Source organism: Pristis pectinata, chromosome 26 (genome assembly GCF_009764475.1).
Source record: "Pristis pectinata isolate sPriPec2 chromosome 26, sPriPec2.1.pri, whole genome shotgun sequence".
In the NCBI taxonomy this organism is placed as follows: domain Eukaryota; kingdom Metazoa; phylum Chordata; class Chondrichthyes; order Rhinopristiformes; family Pristidae; genus Pristis; species Pristis pectinata.
In genome coordinates this window covers 13,808,937-13,835,116 of record NC_067430.1, presented here as the reverse complement: position 1 = coordinate 13,835,116, position 26,180 = coordinate 13,808,937, and the positions used below count along the sequence as shown (strand labels likewise).

Genomic DNA, 26,180 nt, shown 5'->3' with positions numbered 1-26,180 from the left:
TAAGATTTTTTCTATGGAGCAAGGGAATTACAATGGTAGGACAACAGATTTGGCTAAAGTGGACAAGCAGAATAGATTAGAGGATAAAGTGGTTGATCAACAGTGGCAGACATTAAAAGAGAGATGTCATAAATGCAGTAAAACTCCAATAATCCGGTATTCTTGGGACCTTGCTAGTGCTAGACCAGCAGATTTTCTGGACTATTGGATGTTACTCCTACTAATACCCAAACACACTTTTATTTCACCTTTTTGATAGATGTTACGCAGTTGTGTTATAAATTTTTCTGTGAACCTGGTGAGATTAAAGGGAGCAGTAAGTATACAAGCTCTCCAGACCCCATCACAGGCTGCAAACCTATCCACATTCCTGACACAGGCCTAGTTCCAGCTGTACACCCAGCTCACAGTCTGAAGGCTGGACCCAGCGGCTCACCCCGTTTGCACTCTGGACACCAGCCCACGTTCTGGACTAATGAGTGAGCCTCCCCAGGCTTTCCGAACAATCAGATGCAGGCTTGGTGAGGAAGAAAATCTCCTTGAGAAGGATGCACCATCTGCAGCTGGCAACGGAAGTTAGCATCATATTGAAAGAAAAGATTGCACAAGGTAGAGCAGAGGACTGCAACATTTTTGGAAACCAAAGGATGACTAAAATAATTATTAAAAAGGGAGAAAGTGGAGTACAAAAGTAAATAAGCAAATAATATGAAATATTGTTAATGTAAATACTGCTCCCTTTGAGGGTGGGACTGGTAATTAATAATGGGAAATTGAGAACTGGCAACAAAAATATTCCAATAATAATCAAGGAGCCATTGCAAGGGAGGAACAAAACAATCTCCTTGAAGGCTGCCACATCCGTCGCACCTGATGGCTGCTGAGCTAGTGAATATATTCATGACAATGTAGCAAAATTCCCTGGATTCTGGAGAGCTTCAGCAGAGGACTGGAAAACTTCAATTGTAATGCCACTATTCAAGAAAGGAGGGAGATAGAAAGAAGGGAACAACAGGCCAATTAGCCTATCAGCTGACATTGGGAAAAATGCCAAAAGCCACCATAAAGGAGGTAATATCAGGACCTGTAGGAAATCATCAGACAATCAAGCAGAATCAGTGTGGTTTTATGATAGGGAAATCATGTCTGGCAAATTTGGTAGAGTTCTTTGAGGATGGTTAAAGGGGAACCAGTGCAATGCCACATCCTGCTCACTAATTAAAGTAGAGGAAGTTGCTTTTTCCTTGAATACAGAACATCAGTGATCTCTCAAATGCTGTGGTGAGAGGCAGATTGTGAGAAGTGGCCCGGATCAACCACAGCTGTCTGAAATAATCCTGAGGTAGGAAGTCAAGAGTGACCATGTTCACCACATCTTGTGCAGCCTAGGTACATGTGCATTGCTATAGATCTGCCTGTAGAATATCACATACTTCAATGAAACTGGCCTCAGTGAAGCAGAGCTTGTAGAGACAGTGCTGTTTGAGGGTGACAAGATAGGACTGCATGCCTGTGTAGGGACATGTGTGCACCTGTGCTTCCTCCCCATGGCCCTCAATCTTGCTTTAGTTATCTATTCTCAGTAAGAAAATGTCCTCAATGTTATAACTGTGGAGGCATCTATGATAAATATTAAGTGCTGTGTTTTAAACCAAGCTCAAAGTAAGAGTGTGAAATAACTTGGAGCACTTGGGAGGTGTAGAAAAATGCTTTATGGAGATTTGAAGCTCACTGCAAATGTTTCCTGAATGGCACTCCAATTGTTGTCCCAACGGAGACCACCAGGCTGTGAAGATTTTTTCGTGAATTTATTTGCGAGCCTTGAGACTCACATTTCTGAAGGACAGTACCATTGTACAACAATAGAAATCACTACATACATGTCTGATGCTGAAAATGTACCAAATACATAAACCTGGGTCCTGGCCAGGTGTTTACAGCCAAAGCTACCCAGGAATGGTTGCAATTGTGACCTACTCAGGGTAAGATCGATTCTTCATCAATAGCACTGAGAAAAATAGCTGTGAATGATCTAATTATCAAGCAAATATACAAAGCTCAGATTAAGGATGTGTATCAGATGGGCAAATTTGGTCCAAGTGAAGAATTTATGGAGTCTTTTTGGGATAGTTTCTTAAAACAGCATACTTGGGAGCCAAAACAGGCAGCAGACTACACTGGACTTGGTATTGTGTGATGAGATAGGATTAATTAATGATCTCACTGTGAAAGCATACCAGGGCAGCAGTGAATAATTTTTGAGTGAATTTTATGTTAAAGCTGAAAGTGAGAGAGGAATAGGTCCAACACCAGTATTTTAAACTTAAATATGAGCATTATGAGACATGAAAACAGGGCTGCCTAAAGGCATATTAGGTGAAGGGAGTGGTCATTCAAGATGCAGTGACAGACATTTAAAGGGATCTTTTAGAACACACAGAAAAGATGCATTCTAATGAGAAAAGAAAATTCCAGTGGAAAAACCCACCATCACAATTAACAAAAAGGGTTAAAGATTGCATGAAACTCGAAGAAAAAGTGCACAATTGCACAAAGATGGGTGGCAATTTAGAAATTTGGGAAGAACCTAAAAAAAACATTGAAGAAGAATTTAAAAATTAATAAAGAAAGAAGAGAGTATATACCTATGAATGACAGGAAGAAATGTAGGAAAGTAAAGAGGAGCTATGAGATAAGGATGGTTTAAGTAGGTAGGCACAGATCTGCCAATGGAATATGTGGGAAAATGTAAAGTTTTCTGTTTAGGCAGGAAAAATAAAAGCATATTGTCTAAATGGTAAAAGATTGTGGAACTTGGAGATGCAGAAAGGTCAGAATGTCCTAGTGTATGACTCACAAAAGGCAAATACTCAAGTACAGCAAATAGTTAAGGAAGTTAATAAAAATTATTTATTGCTAAGCCAATCAGATGCAAAAGTGAGATCATGCTTTAGATTTTGCAAGTATTACCTTGAATATCTTTGTGGAATTTTTGTTTGCACTTAGTCATCAAATTTGAATTGTTAATTGGAATGTGGGTGTATTTATTTAGAGAAATCCTTCTCAGAAGGCAGATGCAACTGAAAACTTGAGGAGCCACTCGCAACAGCTACAGAGGTATGGCAAACATACATGTTAGTTGCATCTGAAAAAGGGAGCAATTGGGACTGCAAATTAATTGTAAGCAAGATATATTGTGTCTCAGACAGAGGATAGGAAGTGGATAGAAGTTAGCTCACTGTTTTCTTTCATCCTTACTTCAAGCATTTGAGTACTGAATAAGCTCAGGCAAGGGCTCTCAGGTCAGATGAGTTAAGACAGGTAGTTAGTTGCATTGTCTGACCTTGTTAAGATAATTAGAATGAGTATGGGAAAAGAAAATGGGAACTTATTCAAATATTTGAAAGTACCAGCTCCAGGAGGACTTACATTTTTCCTGAATCAGATTGAATGCTGATGGATCTTAATAAGTATTGGAGACTGTAGTCACGGGAAATAAGGGATCAATAGAGGAATTGCTTCTATGCTGAGTGTTTCTGTACTCCCAGCTGGAACAAATAAGTGTTACAGGAATAGGTTCTGCATTCTGACAATTGCTTAAATGATAAACTCAAACTGTATTAATCTGGCTTGATTTCTAATGTGCACAGTGGTTCAAATTGCAGGAAAGAGCTGCCCTCTGTGCACCGCAGCATTGAAGTCAGGTACAGGCAGGAGGTCAGATGCCAGTACACTTGACCCACCACCCTGTTGTACTGTTAAATCTAGAGAGTGATTCTGATCATGCTGAGCTGAGGGATCAGGTGCACTTTGCACCCGACTTCTCAGCTTTATTCCATCTTTGTTGACCAACAGATAACAACCCACTCGTTTGATTGGGGCTGCTAATCTTCATTAATAATAAGTCCCAGTTAAACTCTTTTATTTATTTCTCTTTATAGTTATGCATTTTAATTAATTTACAGCAGTATCATGTATTTATATGAAATGCATCATATTTTCTTTTAATTATTTTGTCAATAATTTCTAACTTGTTAAAGTACTTAAACACATTTGAAATGTCTAAGAACAACAGAACATTCTTTAATAGTGGCAAGCTGTCAAAGACATCAGAGTAGTTCAGTGGGTGGGGCCAAAGATGGTGCTCCCTGAGGCCTGAGCTGCCACTCGTAGCCCATTCAGTCTTGCAGAAAGACTGCAGACTGAAGGCCTTCTGTACAATCGATCGTGTGGGCCTGTAATAAAGACCCCACAGAGACTGCGGCGGGGCATGTGAGTGTAAGACATGGACGTTTAAGAACGATACTGACCAATAATTTTCTTGCTCACAAAAAGTAAAGAGAAACTGCAAAACCAAAATGGGGTGAGTGTTGAAAATCTGCAATGCGACAGAAAATGGTGGAAATGCTCGAGGCCAGTCTGTGTCTGTGGAAGAAGGAACAGTATTAATAGTCCAGGTTGTATTTGACCCGGTCCACGCCTCGTATGCATCCCCCGGGCAATCACAATAGCCGCGCTAACCTTTGTGGCCCTGTGGGTTGAATCAAACCCAAGACCATGTTGCTGCTGCTGTCCTGTAGAGAGGGGCACTCCGTGAGCAGCGAGTAGGTCTCACATGGTGGAACCTGAATATTCATCCCCAAGCGCCTCAAAGGTCTTTTCTAAATGTCCGAATATCAGGGACATGAATAAACAGTTGAAATAGATTTTAAAAAATTAAAAGCTGTTTGACAATAATTTTATTTCACCACATATTTAATAGATATTAAAAAAAACCTTCCAAGTGAGGCAGAGATTCACCTGGACCCCTTCCAACCTAGCCTTCAGTGCTCACAATGTGGCATCCTTTACGTTGGTGAAACCAAGCATTGACTAAATGACCATTTTGCATAGCACCAGGACTCTGTCCACAACAGCCATCTCGAGCGTCTGACGGCATGTCACTTTAACTCGCCTTCCCACTCCCACATTGACCTGTCTGTCCTCGGCCTTCTCCATTGCTACAGTGAGGCCAAATGCAAATTGGAAGAATAACATTTAATTTTCTGCTTGGGTAGGTTACAACCAAAGGTATGAACATTGAACTTCTCAATTTCAGGTAACTCACACTCTCGGTGTTCTCCTCCCACACGCACTCATCTGTCCACCTAGGATTCTTCTCCCTTTGTTCACCTCTCCCATCACCTTTGCTCCCCTCCTGGTGCCATATGCCCATCATCCCCTCCCCATCCAGCTTAACCTATCACCAACCAGCCTTTATTCCACATCCCCCCTAATTGTACTGCTATATACTGGCACTATTTACTCTTCCCTACCAGCCCTGATGCAGGATCTCAACCCAAACCATCAACACTCACCTTTTGCTTTCACTGATGCTGCTTGACCCACTGAGTTCTTCCAGTCTTCTGCCGTTTGTCCCCAAATCAGGCATCTGCAATCTCCTTTATCTTCTCTTAAAACATAAATTGAAACCTTTAGGAATAAAGAGGAAAATAAGCAAGCAACTTAACTTTTCCAATCTGGTCGCTCACCATATTCAAATGAATGGGAGTTGCTAGTATTAAGGTGAGGGGCAGGATCTGAAGTGAATGTGCCCATCAGCTCAGATAGGCTGAGCTTGCCCCTGGACTCAGTACTGAGTGCAACAGTATAGCAGATGGTCAGATGAGTTGGTATCTGACCGTTCCATACTTCCATGCTGCAGGTTGCAGATGCTGAAGTTCAAGACATGCCGATGGGTTCTGACTGCCCGTGGAACCACCCATTGGAGTGTGACATTTGAAAGTGATCACCTTCCTCAGAACATTTATCTTTATTAGAAGGATTAACTGTGTTTTACTCTTCACAGGATTTCCACCAGAGAAAGAATGGTTATTATTGTGAGCAGAATAATGGATGTCTGCGGACAATCCCTTCCCTGTGCTGAAATACTCTTTCTTACATTTCAGAACACTGTAAATCTTCACCATGTCCAAGCAAAGGACTGTGAATCTGGAGTGTGGGAAATCCACCCAAGCACTTTACGTCATTGGAACTGTAATTAATGTTGATATTTACAAGTAAGTCATCAATGTTGTAATGTTCACCTGGCAATCTTTTCCTGTGACAGAGCTTAGAATAGAATTTTGAGAGTCTGGTTTCAGGTATGTAGGTGGTCGCTGGAAATGAACCAACATCAGTGTTATCTCACATCCTCAGCACTGAAATCACGTGTAAGCTCAGGCTGTAGAGCATGTCCTCCTTGAGTAGCATGAAGCTGAGAGATCAACCTTAGTTTAAACAAGAAATACTATACAATGTAACTCAAGGAATACTTGGTAATGAGATACCTTTCTAATAAAGTAATTATATAGGCTTATGTGTGACTAAAGGAAATATACACTAATTAGCAAGCAATGTAAAAAGATGGACCCCAGGGTCAATACAGTGGCATCAGCTTTTCATCATAAGCTTCAGTAAATTGGATGAAGGAATAAAAGTTTGCATGTAGCAGACATAAAAATGTGTGAAGGTGGTAGCAGGCAATACAGAAACATTGAGCCGATTAGTTCAGTGTGGATAACCTAACATTTTCTTCAATGAAATTGGTGAGGGTGGAAGCAGATTCAATTGTTTTCAATTAAAAGAGCACAAAATACAAGGCTACAGAGAAACAGTTGAGGAATTTGATTGTCCCTGCAGTGAGCTGACGTGGACTTGATTGGTTGAATGATTTCTTACTGTTCAATGATGTTATGAATTATTCTATGTTTTTAGAATTCTATGACTGTGAGCAATTATTAATAATATCTGGGAACATAGCCAATGTTATTTTTCCATCGGCAGTGTTCACTGCAATAGAGCCTCATTGCAACTGAAAACATACCTTTAATCCCAATTGGCACTGAAATGGGACACTTCTAAAATGTGGGCTACATCCATTAGGAATTGGATTAAGTTTGAGCTTATTTATTGTATATCCCTTGCAGCCATTGCAACAAGTTATTTTAGGTTTGATATTTGTAAGAAGCAACAAATGACTTGGACAAATATTTTCTCTTCCTCCAGACCATCTCCTCCAGGGTGCCGGACCTTTGAAGTCACCTCAAGTCCAGGTGTCAATTGTTCCATCTCAAATCAACAGAATCTAACCATTGCTGCGCAATATGCAACCCGTTGGGCTCTCAGTGAAGGGATCTTGCTTGGGGTGATGGTGGACCAAGTAAGCTATGCTCCCAATGATAGAAAGGTAATATTGTAATGCCTCTGTTTACATACCTTATAAATATTATAGTTCTTGATAAAGTAGAATAATATTGAAATAGAATCTTTGTGGAAAACAAAAGTTGCTAGAATGGTAAGTGAGATCAACATATGGTTACAATGGGAGAGATTATGGCCATTTTTAATGAAGAACAGGTGGCGATGTGGCCAGAGAAAATGGAAGGAGAAAAACTGACAAAACTGGTTATTTATAAAGAGCAGGTTAACAAGTTGAGGATCAACCCATCACCATAATATTCCAATAGCAAATCTCTCCACTTCCCGATGTACTAGAAAACCCATCCCAAATCATGCCTGCTTTCTGATAAGGAGAGGGGAAGGGTGCTCTAGATTTGCTGTGGTTAACATCTGAAATTATTAAAGGTGTAACAAAAGAACTGGAATATTCATGAAACCTAGAAAGGCTGGGTATAGGAAATAATTAAAACAACTAATTTTTAAAACAAAATCTAGCAGCTTGGTATCTCAGCTTTCCAATTTGGTAGAAAGAGTGAGAAGCAATATAAATCAGAAGAGCAGGTGCAGAGTGATCTTTAGAGGAATTTTTAGCATAAATCATAGTAAGTTGTAGGGCAAGTTGAGAAAAGAGTAAGGAAAGATGTATGGGATTCTGTGCTTTATGAGTAAAGGTATAGAGTACAAGAGCGATGAAGTCATGATGAAGCAAAAGCAAAAATTGCTGGAAATATGCATTAGGGTATGCAGCAACTGTGCAGAGAAGAAAAATATTTCAGGTTGGTGTCAGTTTTCTTTTCAAAATTATGACAAACTTCTTATAAAAACACTGACTCAGCCACAAATAGATTATTGTATCCATTTCTGCCCACCACACTGCAGACAAGATGTAAAGGCTTTAGAGATAACAGAACACAGTCTAATGTTATTTTTCCATGAGCAAAGATTAATGCAATAGAAAGGTGCAGAAGAGATTTATTGGAATGATTTGGGGGAAATGAGGAACCTTTGTTACATGGATAGATTGGAGAAGCTGAGGTTGTTTGCCTTTAGAAAAGAAGGCAATCTGATAGGGAAACTAAAAATCATGTGTTTAGATAGAGTAGATGGAGAGAAATTGTTTCTAATGGTAGAAAAGTCAAAAACCAGAGGACCTAGAAGAATTACAAGAAGTTATGTGGAAAAACCTTTTTATGCAGCGAATGGTTAGGGGAGGCAGATTCATTCATAGTGTTCAAAATCTCACAGGAACTGGTGAAGTACCTGATAGGAAAAATATTGCAGTGCTATCAGGGGTGGAGGTGGTAAAAATGGGACTAGCTAGATTGTTCTTGCACAGAGCTAGCATGGCACAAACTCAATGGGCCAAATGACTTTCTTCCATACTGTAACCCTTCAGTGATTCTGTGGTGTAATAAGGGTTAGGGGATTCCAAAGTTCCCAATGTGATGCTGCTCCCCAAGCTTGCAATGAACTTTATTAAACGAGTATGGAAGGCCAAAGGTAGACTATGGAGGGGAATTTAAGTAGCAAACAACAGACAACTTGCAATTGCATTTGGGAAGTAGGGTGAGGTGGATTTTTCAAGAGTTTATCTAATCTGCTCACATTCTGCCAGATGGTAGGTTTTATGCTTCCATTTTCACCCACTATCTCCACTTCCTAAGTCATTTACATGATCTGTGTTTTTAAAATGTTTTTGATTTCTCACATTTTACCTCCTGTTGTTTCATGCTAATAAAAAAGTATTACTTTAAAATGCCCTCTATTTGTGATTTTCTATCCCCTTTCAATTTGTTACATTGACTTTTTAAAAGATAATATTAACCATCAGTAATAGTTTCTTGCTTTAAATGGACCACACTCAAAACATCAGCTTCTCTGTCCTCTCCACAGGCACCACAACCTGTTGAGTATTTGTGCTACTTTTCTGCCTTTTTGCTCAAGTGGAGCATCCTTGCTATCCATTTAGAGCTAATTTCTGCCTTCTGTCCCATTTCTCTTCCCTTGAAGGATTCAAACCCCATTTCAGGCACACTTGGTGAGCTCTGTCTCTGTCTACTTGATTGACATCCACAGGATACTTGCTCCAATAATTCAACCAAATTTATCTTGGTTGTCCATCTACCACTGCCCATAAACTTATTGTCATCCAAATCTCTACTGCTCATGCCTCAAGTTGGAATAAGTCCCATTCACTCATCACTCTCAGGATCATAGATTCATACAGCTAGGAAACAGATCCTTCAGCCAGGAGTCCATAGCATCTGTAGCACCATATGTAGTCTTATTTTGTTCTTCCAACATTCCTATTAACTCAAAGAAAAAAAAACAGAAGATGCTGGAAATGGTCAGCAGGTCAGGCTGTATCTGTGGTAAGAGAAATGCAATTAATGTTTCAGGTCAAAGATCCTTTGTCAGAACTCATTCCCATTAACTCACCCAGAAACTAGGGGCAATTTACCTAACAACCCACATGTGGAAGGAAGCCACAGCGCCCAGGGGAAATCTACATATCAGAGAGAATGTGTAAACTCCACACTGGTGATCAGAATTGAACCTGGGTCGCTGGAGCTCTGAGGCAGCAGCTCTGCTAAAACTGGCACCGTGTCACCCTCTTGTGCCCCTTTACCGATATTTGCTCCCAATTAAACAATTCCTAATTTTAAAATTCTCAAACTTGTTTTCCCACCCCTCCATAAATACATCATTCTCACTTCCTCCTAGTCCCCTCCAGTCCTACAACCCTCTGAGGTGTCTTCACTCCTTCTCATTGCCCGCATTGGTGGTCATGCCTTCAGATGCCCAGGCACCAAGCTCTGGAATTTCCTCCCTAAATTTCTCTGCCTTTATACCTCTTTTTCCTACTTTAAATTTCTCCCTAATAGCCACCTTCTTGACTAAGCTTTTGCTCAGTTGCCTTAGTATCTCCTAATTTAGCATGTGTCATATTTTGTTTGATGACTTGGAATATTTTATTAATTAAAGGTTAATAAATATGCTTTTGTGATGTTCAGAGTGGCCATTTGCATGGTAAAGCTTCTAGGAGCTTATTTGACCTTCCTAAGTATAGGACGAATCATACCATTTGCATGCAAATGACTCTCTTGACAACCTCATTGTTTTGAGAGCAAATCAGGAGTAATTAGAGGATACTATAGCACGTAAACTCATGAAACTACGTTCCTTTTATTATAATATGGTTAAATTTTCACACCATGTGTTAGTAGTCCTCAATGACTTCATCCTCCATTTCTGCTATTGGTGTTGACTAACCACAGGTAGACCAATAAGTTAATGACTTTTCCCTTTCACCTTTCTTCAAATGACTTGAATAGCAAGAAAAATGGAGGAGGATGTACATTGTGTGACTGATTGAAAATTCCTGTTTTACCCCACTGCTGAAAATTAAAATGAGCCCAACCTATCACAGCCCCAGCATTGTTGTTAACTATTTCCTACATTCTTCCTCCAGGTCACGGTGATATTCTATGGAGACGATGTGGGAGAGCCCATTGATAAGATGATCCTTGAGCTCACAGCTGTCGGTAAGTGATTGGCACTCTGATTAAACATGTCTAGATATTCTACCTGGTGAGTTTCATTGCTTTCATGTCAATGGAATATGAATTGTGCTCGGCTGTTGCTGGGGACGTCCTCACATCATAGAGTCATAGGGTAATACAGCATGGAAACAGGCCCTTCAGCCCAACTTGTCCATGCTGACCATGGTGCCCACATCTGACCCTTATCCCTCTAAACTTCTCCTATCCATGTACTTATCCAGATGTCTTTTAAATGTTGTTATTATACTTGCCTCAACCACTTCCTCTGGCAGATCATTCCATATACTCTTCATCCTCTGCATGAAGTTGCTGCCCCTCAGGTCCTTTTTAAATCTTTCACCTCTCACCTTAAACCTATGCCCTCTAGTTTTTAGTTCCCCATCCCTGGGAAAACAAGAATGTGCGCTCACCCCATCTATGCCCCTCATGATTTTATACACCTCAAAAAGATCACCCCTCAATCTTCTATGTTCCAAGGAATAAAGTCCTAATCTGCTCAACCTCTCCCTATAACTCAGGCCTTCAAATCCTGGCAGCATCCTTGTAAATCTTCTCTGCACTCTTTCCAGTTTAATGATGTCTTTCCTATAACAGGGCGACCAAAACTCTACACAATACTCCAAGTGCAGTCTCACCAACGTCTTGTACAATTGCAACATAACGTCCCAACTCCTAAACTCCATGCCCTGACTGATGAAAGCCGTTAAGAGTTTAGTCAGTCAGGCTACTTCCATATTGAAGAGAATATTGATTGGTATAGAACTCAAGATAAACAGGAATATTATGGTGAGTACATGGAATCTAGAAAACAGGCTTTAAGAAACTAGAACTGGCTGAATACTGCTCAGCTCAATTAGCAGACAGCTTGACTACAATTTCCATGGCTACTTTCGCACCTCTTTGAAAGAATGCCTGACACAGGACTGCCTGGCAAGATACAGACAACAAAACAAATGAATAAATCAAAGAAGTGGCAAGGAAGATGCCACAGTTTCAATTTACAAATTTTCCTTAATGAAATAGGAGTTAGGAAAGACAAACTGTCGTCTCTGTGGCAGGAAGCCTTATCAAAATCTATAATTTAACACAGTTGTGCAGCAGGTGGTGCTGCTTTATCACATTTGTCATCTATATTAGCTATATGGATGAGAATATATGAGGAATAGTTAGTAAATTTACAGATTATTCCAAAATAGTTGGTGTCGTAGACAGTGAAGAGGATTATCAAGAATTGCAGTGGGATCTTGATCGGCTGGGTAAGTGGAGTTACAGGTAGACAGGGCAGTGAAGGCGGCTTTTGGCATGCTGGCCTTTATCAGTCAGGGCATTGAATGTAGAAGTTGGGAGGTTATGTTGTGATTGTACAAGGCATTGATGAAGCCACACTTGGAATATTGTGCTCAGTTTTGGTCACCCTGTTATAGGAAGGATGTGATTACTCTGGAAAGAGTGCGAAAAAGACTTAAAAGGACTTGGGGGACTGAGTTATAGGGAGAGGTTAGACAGGCTGGGCCTTTACTCCGTGGAGCGCAGGAGACTGAGGGATGATCTCATAGGTCATGAGGGGCATAGATAGGGTGAGCAGTCTTTTTTCCAGGGTTGGGGAATCGAAAACTAGAGGACATAGAACCTGAGGGGCAACTATATAGACTGTAAGACTGTATATATCTATCATATACATACACACACAGTGGGTGGTAGATATATGGAACTAGCTGCCAGAACAAGTGGTTGAGGCAGTTACATTACATCCATTTAAGACACATGTGGACCAGTATATGGATGACTAGAGTTTCGAGGGATATGGGCCAAGTGCTGGGAAATGGGATTAGCTTGAATGTACACCTTGGTCAGCATGGACAAGTATGGGCTGAAGGGCCTTTTTCCAATGCTGTACAACTCTATGACTCTGTGACATCTCCAGTGACCCACATTCAATCCTGACCTCCGGTGTTGCCCATGTGGAGTTTGTAGGTTCTCCCTGTGAACATTGCTGTAACTAGTTGTATTTCCCCTAGTTTCTTCCCATATTCCAAAGATATGCTGGTTAGTAGGTTAATTGACCACTTCAAGTAACCTCTTGTGTAGGTGGGTGGCAGGAGAATTGGGGTGGGGGGAAAGTTGACGGTCATGAGAGCGAATAGGTTACAGGGAAATAAGTAAGAGAATGGAACTGATGGGATGGTCTGTGTGCCAGCATAAACTCAATGGACCAAATAGTTTCCAACATTGTGAGGAAAAATAAAACGGATCTGTTGCGTCACTTGGAGCCAGCTCTCCCACACCCAAAAGTTGCTGTCAAACTTTGCAAAAAATATAATGATCTAACCAGGACAGATAATGGTAACACAGGGCTGGTCCAGAATGTTAGGGAACATGGGATCTAAAATGAGCTGACTAATTGGTGGTAGGAGGCGGAGGGTAGTTGTGGAAAGGTGCTTTTCTGATTGGAAGTCTGTGACCAGTTGTCGTTTATGATGCATATTAATGACTTAGGTGTGAATGTAGGAGGCATGATTAGTAAGTTTGCAGATGATACAAAAGTTGGTGGTGTTATGGATAGTGAGGAAGGTTGTCCAAGGCTACAGCAGAATATAGATCAGATGGAAAACTGGGTGGAGCATTGGCAACTGGAATTCAGTCCCATCAAGTATGAGCTGATGCACTTTGAGAAGTCAAAAAGGTGTGGGAGATGTACAATAAATATAGGGCATCAAGGAATGTTGATGAACAGAGGGACCTTGGCGTTCAAGTCCATAGTTCGCTGAAAGAGGCAACACAGGTAGATAGGGTGGTGAAGGCGACATCTGGCATTCTTAAGTTGACGCATAGAAAATAGAAGTCTGGACATAATATTGCAATTTTACAAAAAACTGGTCAGACCGCACTTGGAATGTGTAGCTCTGGTTGTCACACTATAGGAAGGATGTGGTTGTGCTGGAGAGAGTGCAGAGGAGATTCACTAGGATTTTGCCTGGATTGGAGGACTTGAGTTATGGGAAGAGTTTGGATAAACTGGGTTTGTTTTACCTGGAGCAGAGGTGTGATCTGATAGAGGTATATAAAATTATAAGGTACATAGATGGGTATAGAGTCAGGATTTCCTTTCCATGGTAGGGGTATCAAAAACAAGAGGGCTTAGGGTAAGAGGAATGAGTTTTAACAGGGATTAGAGGGGAAAATGTTTCTACACTGAGAGTGGTTGATATCTGGAAGTCACTGCCAGAGGAGGCGGTGGAATCAGATACAATCACTATGAGACAGGCACTTAAGTAACTAAGGCTTAGAAGGATACTGACCTACTGCAGGCAAATGGGATTAGTGTAGATGGGCAAAAAGGTAGTTGTGGATGTGGTGGGCTGAAGGGCCCATTTCTGTGCTGTACAACTCTTTGACTCTATAAACCACTCTGTTTTTTCCCCTTGTGTATCCTGGTCATGAGCACTCTGCAAATGCAATATTTATATAGTTATATCTTCACAATACAATCACATTACACATTACAGGGAATGCTGACTCTGGAACTTGTGTTGTGGCCATGCAAAGATATTAACAATGCCAAATCTCTTTTATATCAAGGTAATAATCTACTTCTTCTGTTTCCCATGTCACTGTTACTATCATACCTTTCATTTCCAGTTGTGTCATTGGATGTGGATGCAGATCGTGATGGTATTGTCGAGAAGAATAATCCCAATAAGGTGATTAAAAATGGAAACTTAACAATTTATGTTTTATCACAAGTCTGAGGTGAATTTTTCTCACTTTCTTTTAATATTTTGGGAAGTGGGCTTCACTAGCAAGGGAAGCATTTATTCTCCTTCCCTCACTACCCATAGATGCTGCCTGACCTTTTGGGTGTTTCCAGCCTTTTTCTGTTTTATTTCAGATTTTCAGCATCTGCAGTTTTTGAAAACAAATCCTTTCTAATTATGTTTTGGGTTACTACTCCTTTTGTATCTTGGTGTTTGATTTTTATGCATCAAGATGCTAAACATGATATACAAGGATGACTTAATATTTTTTTTTCTTTTCTTTGCCAGGGTTCTTGGAAGTGGGGTCCCAAAGGACATGGAGCCATTCTTCTTGTGAACTGTGACAAGGAAGAGGCAGCTATTCGTGGAAATGACAACTCTGATGATAAAGTTTCCATATTTGAAGGTGACAAGCTGTGCATACCGTCATAGATGATGAAGTACTGCTGGCTAAGTCAGGGTGTAGTTACACCAACACAAATTATATCTTTATGGAAGTGTTCAAAATTTGAGCTATTAAAAATAGTACAAGATCACTTCTTCTGGTGATTGAAAACTAGCAACTAAAGCCTTGAATGAGTACCATTCTGTCAACGTATTCAGTCCATGCCTGTCTATTATAGTACTCCAGATCTCATAATGCTTTAATTTTGCACATTAACCCTTATGTGGGACTTTATCAAAGGCTTTTTGAAAATCCAAATACACCACATCCACTAGTTCTCTCTTATTTACCAATTATATCCTCAAAAATCTCCAGTTGATTTGTTAGAGATGATTTCCCTTTCGTAAATCCACATTGACTTTGCCTAATCCCTTTGATAGTTTCTGAGGGTCTCTTATTTCATCCTTTATAATAGATGTTAGCGCTTTCCTGACTAGTCCAATCAGTCTGTAGTTCCCTGTTTTTTCTCTCCTTTCTTTATTTAAATAGTGGGGCTATGTTTGTTACCTTTCAAACAGCAGCAACCAATCCATAATCTTCAGAATTTTGGCAGACAACAACCCTTCCATCCACTGGCTCTGTTAGTACTCCAGAACATAGATTATCAGGCTCAGGGGATTTACCAGTTTTCAATCCCATTAATTTGTCAAACATTTTTAACTAATACTAATTTCCTTTAATTCCACATTTTCATTAAAATTTTTGTTCCCTAGCATTTCTGAGAAGTTATTTATTTCCTCTTCCATGAAGAGGGAACTAAAGCATTTAATTGTTCTGTCATTGCATTGCACCCATTAAAAATTCCCCCATTTGTAACGGCAAGGGTCTGTAATTATTTTCACTAATCTTATTCTTTTTACATTGCAGCATCCTTTAAAGTCTGCTTTCTATACAAGTTTACTGTCATATTCTATTTCTTCTCTGAATCAATCTCTTTTGTTTTTGTTGTTGAATTCTAATCTGCTCCCAATTCTCAGGCTTCTGACTTTTGCTGGCAAGAATCAAAAATGAAGGTTTTAAATGGAGGCGTGGTTCACGAGGGTGCCAGTGTAGATCAGGTGTAATGGATGTACAAGACTTGGAACAGGTTAAGCAAAAGCTGGCAGAATTATGGATGAACACAAGTTTAAGAAGGAAATAAAACAAAAAGCTGGGCAGGGAAGTATTGGAACAGACAATTCTAGGGGAAAAATCATGGATAAGAAGTGACAGAGCTGGGCTTTGTTACCAAAGTGGAATCTCCAGTTTAATGATAGACAAGATTTGTGACAGAGAACTCAGCTCTTTTTCAAACACAAATCCAGCTGTCTCATTCAGTTTCAGCTCTAGGAATGGGAATGGTTGCCAGGGAGTCGAGGTTGTGGACTCAATACAGTGGTTTCATCTCCCCATATTTAGTTCCAATGTACTACTGCTCATTCAGTTTTGGGTGTCAGATAAACGGCATGACTGAACAGAAATGATGAGCGGGACTGAGAGTTGGAGAAGGAGTCGAGGTGATGTTTGTCAGCATTTATGTGCAATCTGATATTGTGTCTTCAAACAACATTATCACTGGGTAGCAGGTGGATGAGAAATCAAATGGGGACAAGGACCTTTAGAGGAACAAGGTAGATGTGAGAAGACAAATCACAGCAAGTGATTATTTTTTCACTTAAAAAGGGTTGGAATTAAATGAGAGCAGTATCATGTAGATGGACAGTGAAGGAGAGAGGATGGAATGTGCAAGTGTACAAGGGCTACAGTGAAGTTGACAAGAATGTTGACAAGAATTCACCAGTCAAGGTCACATTATTAATAACTTGACAGTATTCAGTTAAGAATGTAGCTATCTGCAGTGGTCTACTAACAACTGTGGATGTTTCTTTCTTTCAGACCTAGGAGACATGTCACACATGATCCTAAGAACTGAAGGACCAAACAATTTGCCAGCTGGGTACAAACTGAATCTGTCCATTTCACCTCTTGATGAAGAGAAAGTGCAAATCTTTCAGCATGATATAAGTGAGTATGTTTGACTGACGTTCTCCATGAGGAGGAGTTTTCATTAATGTCCTTCATCATTTCTGTCACAATTTCCAAGTTTTAAGATGCAAATTGAGCATCTAACACCTTTTTAAGTTGCTTCATTTTCTACTTTCTTGTCACTCTGGTTCTAATGGCCTTTCACCATTCATTCAGGCTTCTCATTTATAAGATAGCAAACCTTTTCATGAGAAAACATTTTGAAATCATTGCTCAGTTTGATCCACTCTGTGTTTTGGTTATAACTTTTTTATTGTCATTTGATTGTTCTATATTTTTCCTTTATTTCGTCCTATTGCAGCAAAAATGACCAGTGTGTTGGGGAGAAAGAAGATGTCAGCTGTTATGGATTTTACAAAAGGGGACAATGAAATTCATTTCTTTGCTGAAGGGCTCATGTTTCCAAATGATAAGATTACTAATCTGGTGACCATCAACCTCAGCTTGCTGCAAAGCATGGTAAAATTTTAACCTATTTCAAAATATGTTCTTTGAATGTTGCATTTGGTACAATGATACAACATTAGGTTCAAGCTGTTGAATCCAGTGTAGACTGTAATTTTCTGGCTGCCTTGACTTGTAGGAGGCATATGGCACACTTGCTTTCATAGTTCAGGGCATAGAATACAAGAGTTGTGACATTATGCAACTTTGATCAGTCACAGACCTTTTTCCCAGGGTGAAAATGGCTCACAAGAGGGGGCATAATTTTAAGGTGATCGGAGGAAGGTATAGGGGGATGTCAGAGGCAAGTTTTTATTTTTACACACAGAGAGTGGTGGGTGCGTGGAATGCACTGCCTGCAGAGGTTGTGGAGGCAGATAGATTAGGGACATTTAAGAGAATCTTAGACACATGAATGATAGAGAAATGGAGGGCTATGTGGGAGAGAAGGGTTAGATAGATCTTAGAGCAGGATAAAATGTTGGCACAACATCGTGGGCTGAAGGGCCTGTACTGTGCTGTAATGTTCTATGTTTACAACTTTATCAAAGTTGCAACTTTACGAAACACTGGTTAGGCCACACTTGGAGTATTGTGTGCAGTTCTGGTCACCACACTCCAGGAAGGATATAATTGCACTGGAGAGAGTGCAGAGGAGATTCACCATGGCTATTGCTGGGATTGGAAGTCTTTAATTATGGGGAGAGATTGGATAGGCTGGGTTTGTTTTCCCTGGAGCAAAGGAATGACCTGAAAGAAATGTACAAGATTATGAGAGGCATAGATAGGGTAGATAGTCAAAATCTTTTTCCCATGCTAGGTGTATCAAAACAAGAGGGCATAGGTTTAAGGGAGGAAGAAAGAGTTTTAACCGAGATCTGATGGGTACGTTTTGTTTATATAAATACACAGAGGGCAGTTAATACCTGGAACTCGTTGGCAGAGGAGGAGGTGGTGGAGTCAGATACAATTAGTACAATTCAGAGATATTTAGATAGACATTTAAATAGGGAAGGCATAGAAGGATATGTGGGCTAATGCGATGAGTGTAGATGAGCAATAAGATCGTCATGAAAGTGATGGGCCAAAAGGGCCCGTTTCTGTGCTGTATGACGCTGTGACTTTGACTTCCAAATTGATAGGTTCTTGTGCTTTATTAAGAAATATGAGATAAACAAGTTTTATGAGCTCTGTTTTCTCCAATGGACACATGAATCATAGTAAATGCTACCCCACCCATAGTAATGTATGAATCAGCCAGATGAATAGGTTTCTGGTTTCTTAAGTTTTAGCTGGACATTTATGACAGCGTGATTTTAATCTTAGCACCCTGTAGTGATCCATCCATGCTGCCCAACTCTCTTTTAACCTGCTTCTGGTAATGTACTAGCAGAAGCAAGCTAGAATCTTTCTGATCTGTGAATTATTAGGACAGATCCTTTGCTGTTCAACAGACTTCAGTTCCTTTCCTTCAGCTATTTTCTCACATGAGACAGGCTGGAGCAACAAGCCTTTTCCTGTCCCCGATTCTTGTCTGTTCATGCCGTCCTAAACTAACTTCCCTGATGTTAATTATGTAAGTTAAAAATATGAACGGACCTGATGTATCTTTTGTATCATTTGATCTTCCTTCAAAATATATTTTCCTAGAAATTCATCCATGGTCAAGTTTGGTAACCAAACCATTTAGCATGTTGTTCTCTGGTTTTCACATTTATTCAACCAAAGTCAATGGCATGAATACCATTGGCAGAATACAACAAGCTGACATTTCCATATATCAATATTGAATTCTACAACTTCAAGTAACTCACTTTCTCTGTCTATATCAGAATGGCAAGTACTGTGGAATTCATCAGTTTTGATCTCCTCATTAGCAAAGTCTGACTTGCAGTTCACACCCAACAGCCCTGTATTTTGCAGCTTTGATTTATCACTCTCTAACTGCCACTATTAATCCATTGATCCTAACTTATCCTGTTTGCAACCTTGGCCTCACCCTATTATAGGCAATTCCTTTGTCCTATCTATCCCTCTCTACTTTCTCTGGAATTTGATTTTTTTTACCTACCTTGTAGAACAAAGATTCTGGATTTTGTGGTAAAATGGTAATGCAACAGAAATTGCTGTGCAAAATGAAATATCAATGAAAATATTTCAATAACTACATCACAATATATCTTTCATTTCAGATTTACCGAGAGATTCCTATTTTCACTGAACAAGTCGTATTTCGTTTGGCTCCATGGATTATGACTCCTAATACTCTGGGTCCTGCGGAGGTATTTGTGTGCAGGTAAGGGAATGTTGCTTAACCGACTGCACTGACTTTACCTAGACATCCATTTACCGAAAGTGGCTGAGTTTAGTTACAAGAATCATTTAATTACAAGAACCTACAGTGATAGCATAAGCCTGATTATTATATGTACCTTGTGAATGTGCAGTTTGTTGGCTGAGTTTATGATGTTTCTGGGGCTATTTTGAAGAAGTCTATGACTGGATGGTACTGCAAGATTGAGACCAGATTTAGCAGGAATAAATATCCCAGGATAGAAACTGGCTACCGAGTATTTTTAATCAAAAATTAATAATCCATCAGTAACCTGAGTTACAAAGAGAGGTTGTGTAGACTAGGACTTCATTTCCTAGAATGTAGGGGGTTGAGGGATATAAGATCATGAGGGGCATAGCAAGGGTGAAAGCACATAGTATTTTTCCCCAGGGAGGGGGTGCTAAAAACAAGAGGGCATAAGTTTTAAGATCAGAGGCGAGAGATTTAAAAGGGACATCAGGGGCAGCTTCTTCATGCAAAGGGTTGTGCAAATTTGGAATGAGCTGCCAGAAATAGTGGTTGGGGCAGGCACATTAGCAACATTTAAAAGCCATCTAGATTAGTTAGTGGGTAGGAGAGATTTAGAGGGTTTTGGGCCAAATGTGGGCAGATGGGACTAGCTCACTGGGCAACATGGTTGGCATGGAAGAGTTGGGCCGAAGGGCCTGTTTCCCTGCTGTACAACTCTGTGACACTCCACTGGAGTATAGACCCATTAGTTCAACATCAGAACGCGCGACCAAATAAAAGTTGATCTGAGAAAGTCAGAATAGATTTGTAAAGACAGACAGTTGCATTTATAATTATTTTCATGTCCACTTCACAGATATAATTAAATTCAATGAAGTTCATATTTTTGATGGGGGAAAACAACCTGTATGTGCCTAGCAAACTCCCATATACAGCTATTGATAATAATCATTTTGTTTTATTGCTATTGTTTGAATAATATATATTTAACAAGACACTGAGTATAGCTGTGTAGGCTTTTTTGAAACAGTGAGATTTTCTTCTGTCAACCCAAGAACCCAGGTTAAACATCCCAACAGAAAGTCCCATCAACGTTACAACATTTCTCATTCTTCATTTGTTTGTCAGCTTTTTGTGCTCGTCAAACATGGATGATCAGTGGAATGGGGAGCACCAGCAAATTACTTGGGGTGAGGTGGGAGGGGGAAAGAGGTCAACATTGCTCAGGGAAATGGGAGGAGTGGGGAGGGATTGGGTGTGGTTTGGGAATCAGTTTGGGGATACTGGAAGGCTGGGGAGGGTGGAAGGAAGAGTGTGGACCAGGAGATCATAGGGTGATTGGGTTTTGTAGGGCTTGTTTCAGTGTAAAGTGTGAGGCCCAAGGGTGTAGTTGGACATGCAGTGTGAAGATCACATTGTCCTGAGAATACTCAATAGTTCCCCTAGAATAATGTTGTCCAAGTTTCCCTGCATCAGTCCAAGTTTCCATATATAGGTCCAAAATAAGAATTTTATGGCAGCTAAGATCTCTGAAAAAAAGAATCACATTAAGATGCTAGCATGACTGATAAGAAACTGCCTGGTAAAATTTTCCAAGTAATGCAAAATGACCCAAAAATGATTATTGTCACATTGCAACCCAAAATGTGAAATTGATTTTCAATTTCATTGAATTTCGAGTAGTTATGTTTCTAAGTAAGAAATTATTAACAAAATTGAGTGCTGGGATGTGAAAGAAGCTGATTGAAATACAGTAGATGGTTGGTAGATTTGGTCATTTGCAGTGATATCTCCTGTTGCTTGGGGTCACATTTTATTTATAAGATATCTTTATTAGTCACATGTACATCGAAACACACAGTGAAATACATCTTTTTGCGTAGTGTTCTGGGGGCAGCCCGCAAGTGTTGCCACGCTTCCGGCGCCAACATAGCATGCCCACAACTTCCTAACCTGTACGTCTTTTGGAATGTGGGAGGAAACCGGAGCACCCGGAGGAAACCCACGCAGGCACGGGGAGAATGTACAAACTCCTTACAGTGGCCGGATTTGAACCCAGGTCACTGGCACTGTAAAGCGTTACGCTAACCGCTACACCACCATGCTTTTGGGCAATGGTTTGTGATTTTTAATATGTTACAGCCCCTTTAAAAATATTGTTGTTTGAATGTTATTGAAGGATGTGCAGGGCATGTTTAATGGGTATGTACAGCAGCAGTCATGATATACTGATGTTCGTTTTTTTTTAAGTATAGTTGTAGATGAAGAAATAGAAAACTATGTAGAATAAATGAGTGAGATGGAGTTTAGTTTGAGAATTTGTGAGGTTATCTGCTGGAGAGCTGAGCATTCTAAAAGAAAATCTATGTTTAGATGTCATTATAAGGTTTCAGATAGGTAACAAACTCTGTTTCTGAAGAAGGCTGGTGTGCAGTTGTCCCGTGATGATTAGACTTGTTCTGGAGGATTGTCGTCTTTCTGAGCACCTCACCTGGAGAAGGATACATTGGCCTTTGAGGGATGCAGTCTAGATTTAGCAAAATGAGTGACTGGAAAGGTTAAAGCATGAGCTGGTTGCATTGAATTGGTTTATAATCCCTTGAGCATAGAAAATTTCAGCAGTTTGGCAGTTTCACTGTCCAGAATCTATTTTTCTCCCAACAGTGTAAAAAGAAATGTAAAGTTCCTGAAAGAATTCAAGAGTTTCATGGAAAAGACACAGTGCAAGCTAACAGTTTGTCCTGAAAGCATGAATCTCTCAGATGTCTGGATGCAGGTAAAACATTGAAATACACGAACACCGAGCATCCACGAAGTGACAGTAATTCTCATCTCCACAGACACAGACAGATTGCTAAATTATGCCTTCAAGTTAGTCTCCTCTATGCAACAAAAGTTAGAGCAATCCTTTGGGAAGTAGAATCCCCTGAGATACATTTCTGGAGACCAAATGAATCAGGCGATATGGGGACAAGGCAAAATATGGAAGACAGAGCTCCCTGTTTTCCACCTCAATCTTGTCTGAAGTAATCTTCTCTCTGTTTCTGTACTTCCTTCTTAATATCAAGGATTACTGAACATTATGTGAACAAGCTCACAGTGTGACAAAGGAGATTTACATTCTTTCAGAGCAGGCTAGGTCCTTAGGCTAGAAGGCAGAGCTTCAGACTGCCAGGAGTAAGTAGACTGGAATCCAGTAAAGTGAAAGACCTGTGGAACCGTGGAGTCACAGATTTATACAGCACGGAATAGGCCCTTCAGCCCAACTTGTCCATGCTGACCAAGGTGCCTTCTTGAGCTAGCCCCATTTGCCCGCATTTGGTCTAATCCCTCTAAACCTTTCCTCTCCATGTACCTGTCCAAATGTCTTTTAAATGCTGCAGCTGTACCCGCCCCTACCGCTTCCTCTGGAAGCTCGTTCCATATACCCACCACCCTCTGTGTACAAAACTTGCCCCTCAGGTCCCCTTTAAATCTTTTCCCTCTCACTTTAAACCTATGACTTCGAGTTTTAAACTCTGCCACCCTGGGAAGGAAACTGTGACAATCCATCTTATCTGTGCCTCTCATAATTTTATAAACCTCTATGAGGTCACACCTCAGTCTCATTCTCTCCAGGGAAAACAGTCCCAGCCTATCCAGTCTAACCTTATAACTTAAGCCCTCCAGTCCCTGCAAAAATCTGTGTGAATGTTTTCTGCACCCTCTCTAGCTTAATCAGATCCTTCCTACAGTTGGTGACCAGAACTACATACAATATTCCAGGTGCAGTCTCACCAATGTCTTGTACAGCTGCAACATGATGTGCCAACTCTTGTATTCAATGCCCCATCTGAAGAAGGCAAGTATGCCATATGCCTTCTTTGCCACCTTGCCTATCTGGATCCCACCTTCTGCAAACTATGTACTTGTACCCCTAGGTATCTTGTTCTACAACACTCTCCAGGCTCCTGCCATTTACTGTGCAAGTCCTGCCCTGGTTTAACTTCCCAAAATGCAACACTTTGCACTTGTGCGAGTTAAATTCTATCTGCCATTCCTTGGCCCACTTCCCCAGTTGATCTAGATCTTGTTGTAACCTTAGATAAACCTTCTTCACTGCCCACCACACCACCAATTTTGGTGTCATCTGTAAACTTACTAATCATACTTCCTACCAAATCCTTGATATATAAGGCATACAACAGTGGATCCATCACTGATACCTGCAGCATACCACTGGTCACAGGCCTTCAATCCGAATAACAACTCTTTACTACCACCTTCTGACTTGGTCCAAGTCAATTTTGTATCCAATTGGTTATCTCATACTTGACCCCGTGTGATCTGATCTTCTGGACCAGCTTTCCATACAGGCCCTTGTCAAACCTTACTAAGGTCCAAGTAGACAATGTCTACTGCCCTGTCCTCATCAATCCTTTTGGTTACCTCTTCAAAAAAAGCTTCATCAAATTCGTGAGACGTGATTTCCCACATACCCAAGCCATGCTGCTTCTCCAGATTTTAACTACTTAACTAAACTTCCCATATACTTTCATCTTACTGATTAACTTCAGTCTATTAAGACCTGGGCCAGTCCATTATGCTTTGATGGGCTCCTAGATCAAGGTTTTTAATAAGAATACAGGAGAAGCAGAACTGATGCCACCATGCCTTATTTGCATATTAACAAGGGTTGGAGACTCAGTCAGCTGCATCACGGGCACAACCCTCCCCACCATTGAGGACATCTTCAAGCGGCCTCAAGAAAGTGACATCCATCACTAAGGACCCACATCTTCCAGGACATGCCCTCTTCTCGTTACTACCAACAGGGAGGTGGTACAGGAGCCTGAAGACTCACACTCAACGATTCAGGAACAGCTTCTTCCCCTCTGCCATCAGATTTCTGAATGGTCCATGAACACCAATTCTTATTCCTTTTTTTTGCACTTATTATTTATTTATAGTAATTGTGTCTTTGCACAGTACCGTTTCCACAAAACAACAACGTTCATGTCTACAAGTCAGTGATAATGAATCTGATTCTATTGAGTGCTATTTGATTGGCAGGGCTGCTCTGTGCCCCTGTTGATGGGATGGGATTATTTCCGGGCAGAGATTTCACAGGGTGGGAAGTCCATTCTTTTCAATGGACTTTTATATATGAAAATGTATCAACTGAAACTTGTTTCATCTCCAGAGTGCAGGAATGCCAAGCTTAGTCAGGGGCAGCCTACTCTTACCTGCTACTTCACTGGGACTAAGTAAATAGCATGATCAAAAGCCAGCACAGAGTAGCATGGGTCAAATAATATCTGAATGTTGCATAATGATTTTATAAGCAAGTTCTCCATTATGGACCTTTGAGAGTCAAACCAGCTGATGCCACACTGTGGTCCAGTGGGTAAATATATCAGAAGTGATGGAATGTTGGTTCCAGGTGGTGGTGACAGCAAAACACTGAAGCCCACTCCATTCTCAAGATCCTAATGCTATGGCATCTACCTAAGTGTGCCCTTTCTCTTTACCCACTCACTTGTGTTATACTCAATGGAATCTACTTGTTGCCTGCACATGTCGCTCTACTTTCCTCATATCCATTGTTACGGACTCAGTGAAAGTCCCTTTAAGATAGAGAGTGTGTGTGTTTGTGTGTGTGGGGCGTGCTTACGTCAATAGAAGATAAAGGACGTAATGACGTTGTTGCAGAAGAAGAAGAAGAAGAAGGAGAGAGAGAGAAGGGAGAGAGACACCAGCCTGCTTGTTTTCTCTATCGATGGATGAGAAACAATAACTGTGTTTGCCACTGAAATCCATGTATGGAAGTTGGAAGTAATCCGGTGGAGTTCACTTTGTTGCTGACCTGTAGAAGGAAACAGGTATTTGTATGTGGACGACCACGGTTCGGATGCTTTTCGGGGTGAGGAAGTCACTACCGAGTAAACACTGGAGTGTCGTTTGGGTTCCATCCTGGAACATTTGGATTTCGTATGTACTCTCTCTATGTTTTTCTACATCTACATCTTATCTTCAGACAACGGTGGTTGTTGAAGGAGCCCTTGTTCATGTTTCTAATTTATTTTGCTCTCGTTCAGCCTCTATCTTTGCCAGCTGCACCTGTGCCTCAGAAATTGCTATTTCACTGCCAGGAAACTGTTTTAACACTTCCTTCTCAAACACCTTCTTTTCCACATAATGGCCAGCTATCAGTCTCTGAATATCTGCCTTTCTCATAGACTGCTTTACTTCTGTAAGGTTTAGCCTTGTAGCAATCTTTATCAGATCATCCTTTTTCGCCACCTCCAATCCCTTTTGGGTTGGTGACTCCAAAAATGCCTTAATATCCATTGCTGCTGGTTTCCACACACACAAGCCAATTAAAAAAGAATTTATCAGAGCTCCCTCAAAAATCTTTGGATTGAATCTCGAACAAATCTCGT

General features: G+C 40.5%; 1 protein-coding gene across 5 annotated transcripts in view; it reads left to right on the top strand.

Annotated features, from left to right (window-relative positions):
* The window catches only part of padi2 (peptidyl arginine deiminase, type II), a 52,407-nt gene that overhangs the window by 12,400 nt on the left and 13,827 nt on the right, over positions 1 to 26,180 (top strand). For 3 of the 5 annotated variants that reach the window (XM_052038959.1, XM_052038960.1, XM_052038962.1), the window contains 9 exons: positions 5,949 to 6,059; positions 7,048 to 7,228; positions 10,694 to 10,766; positions 14,424 to 14,485; positions 14,828 to 14,945; positions 16,860 to 16,988; positions 17,311 to 17,468; positions 19,646 to 19,749; positions 22,423 to 22,534. In XM_052038959.1, coding sequence (XP_051894919.1) covers positions 5,968 to 6,059; positions 7,048 to 7,228; positions 10,694 to 10,766; positions 14,424 to 14,485; positions 14,828 to 14,945; positions 16,860 to 16,988; positions 17,311 to 17,468; positions 19,646 to 19,749; positions 22,423 to 22,534 — 1,029 coding nt within the window. In that variant the 5' untranslated portion in view covers positions 5,949 to 5,967. Of the gene's footprint in view, positions 1 to 3,052; positions 3,118 to 4,281; positions 4,364 to 5,948; positions 6,060 to 7,047; positions 7,229 to 10,693; positions 10,767 to 14,423; positions 14,486 to 14,827; positions 14,946 to 16,859; positions 16,989 to 17,310; positions 17,469 to 19,645; positions 19,750 to 22,422; positions 22,535 to 26,180 lie in introns of those variants that run through there. The other 2 variants (XM_052038958.1, XM_052038961.1) reach the window with 2 other exon arrangements.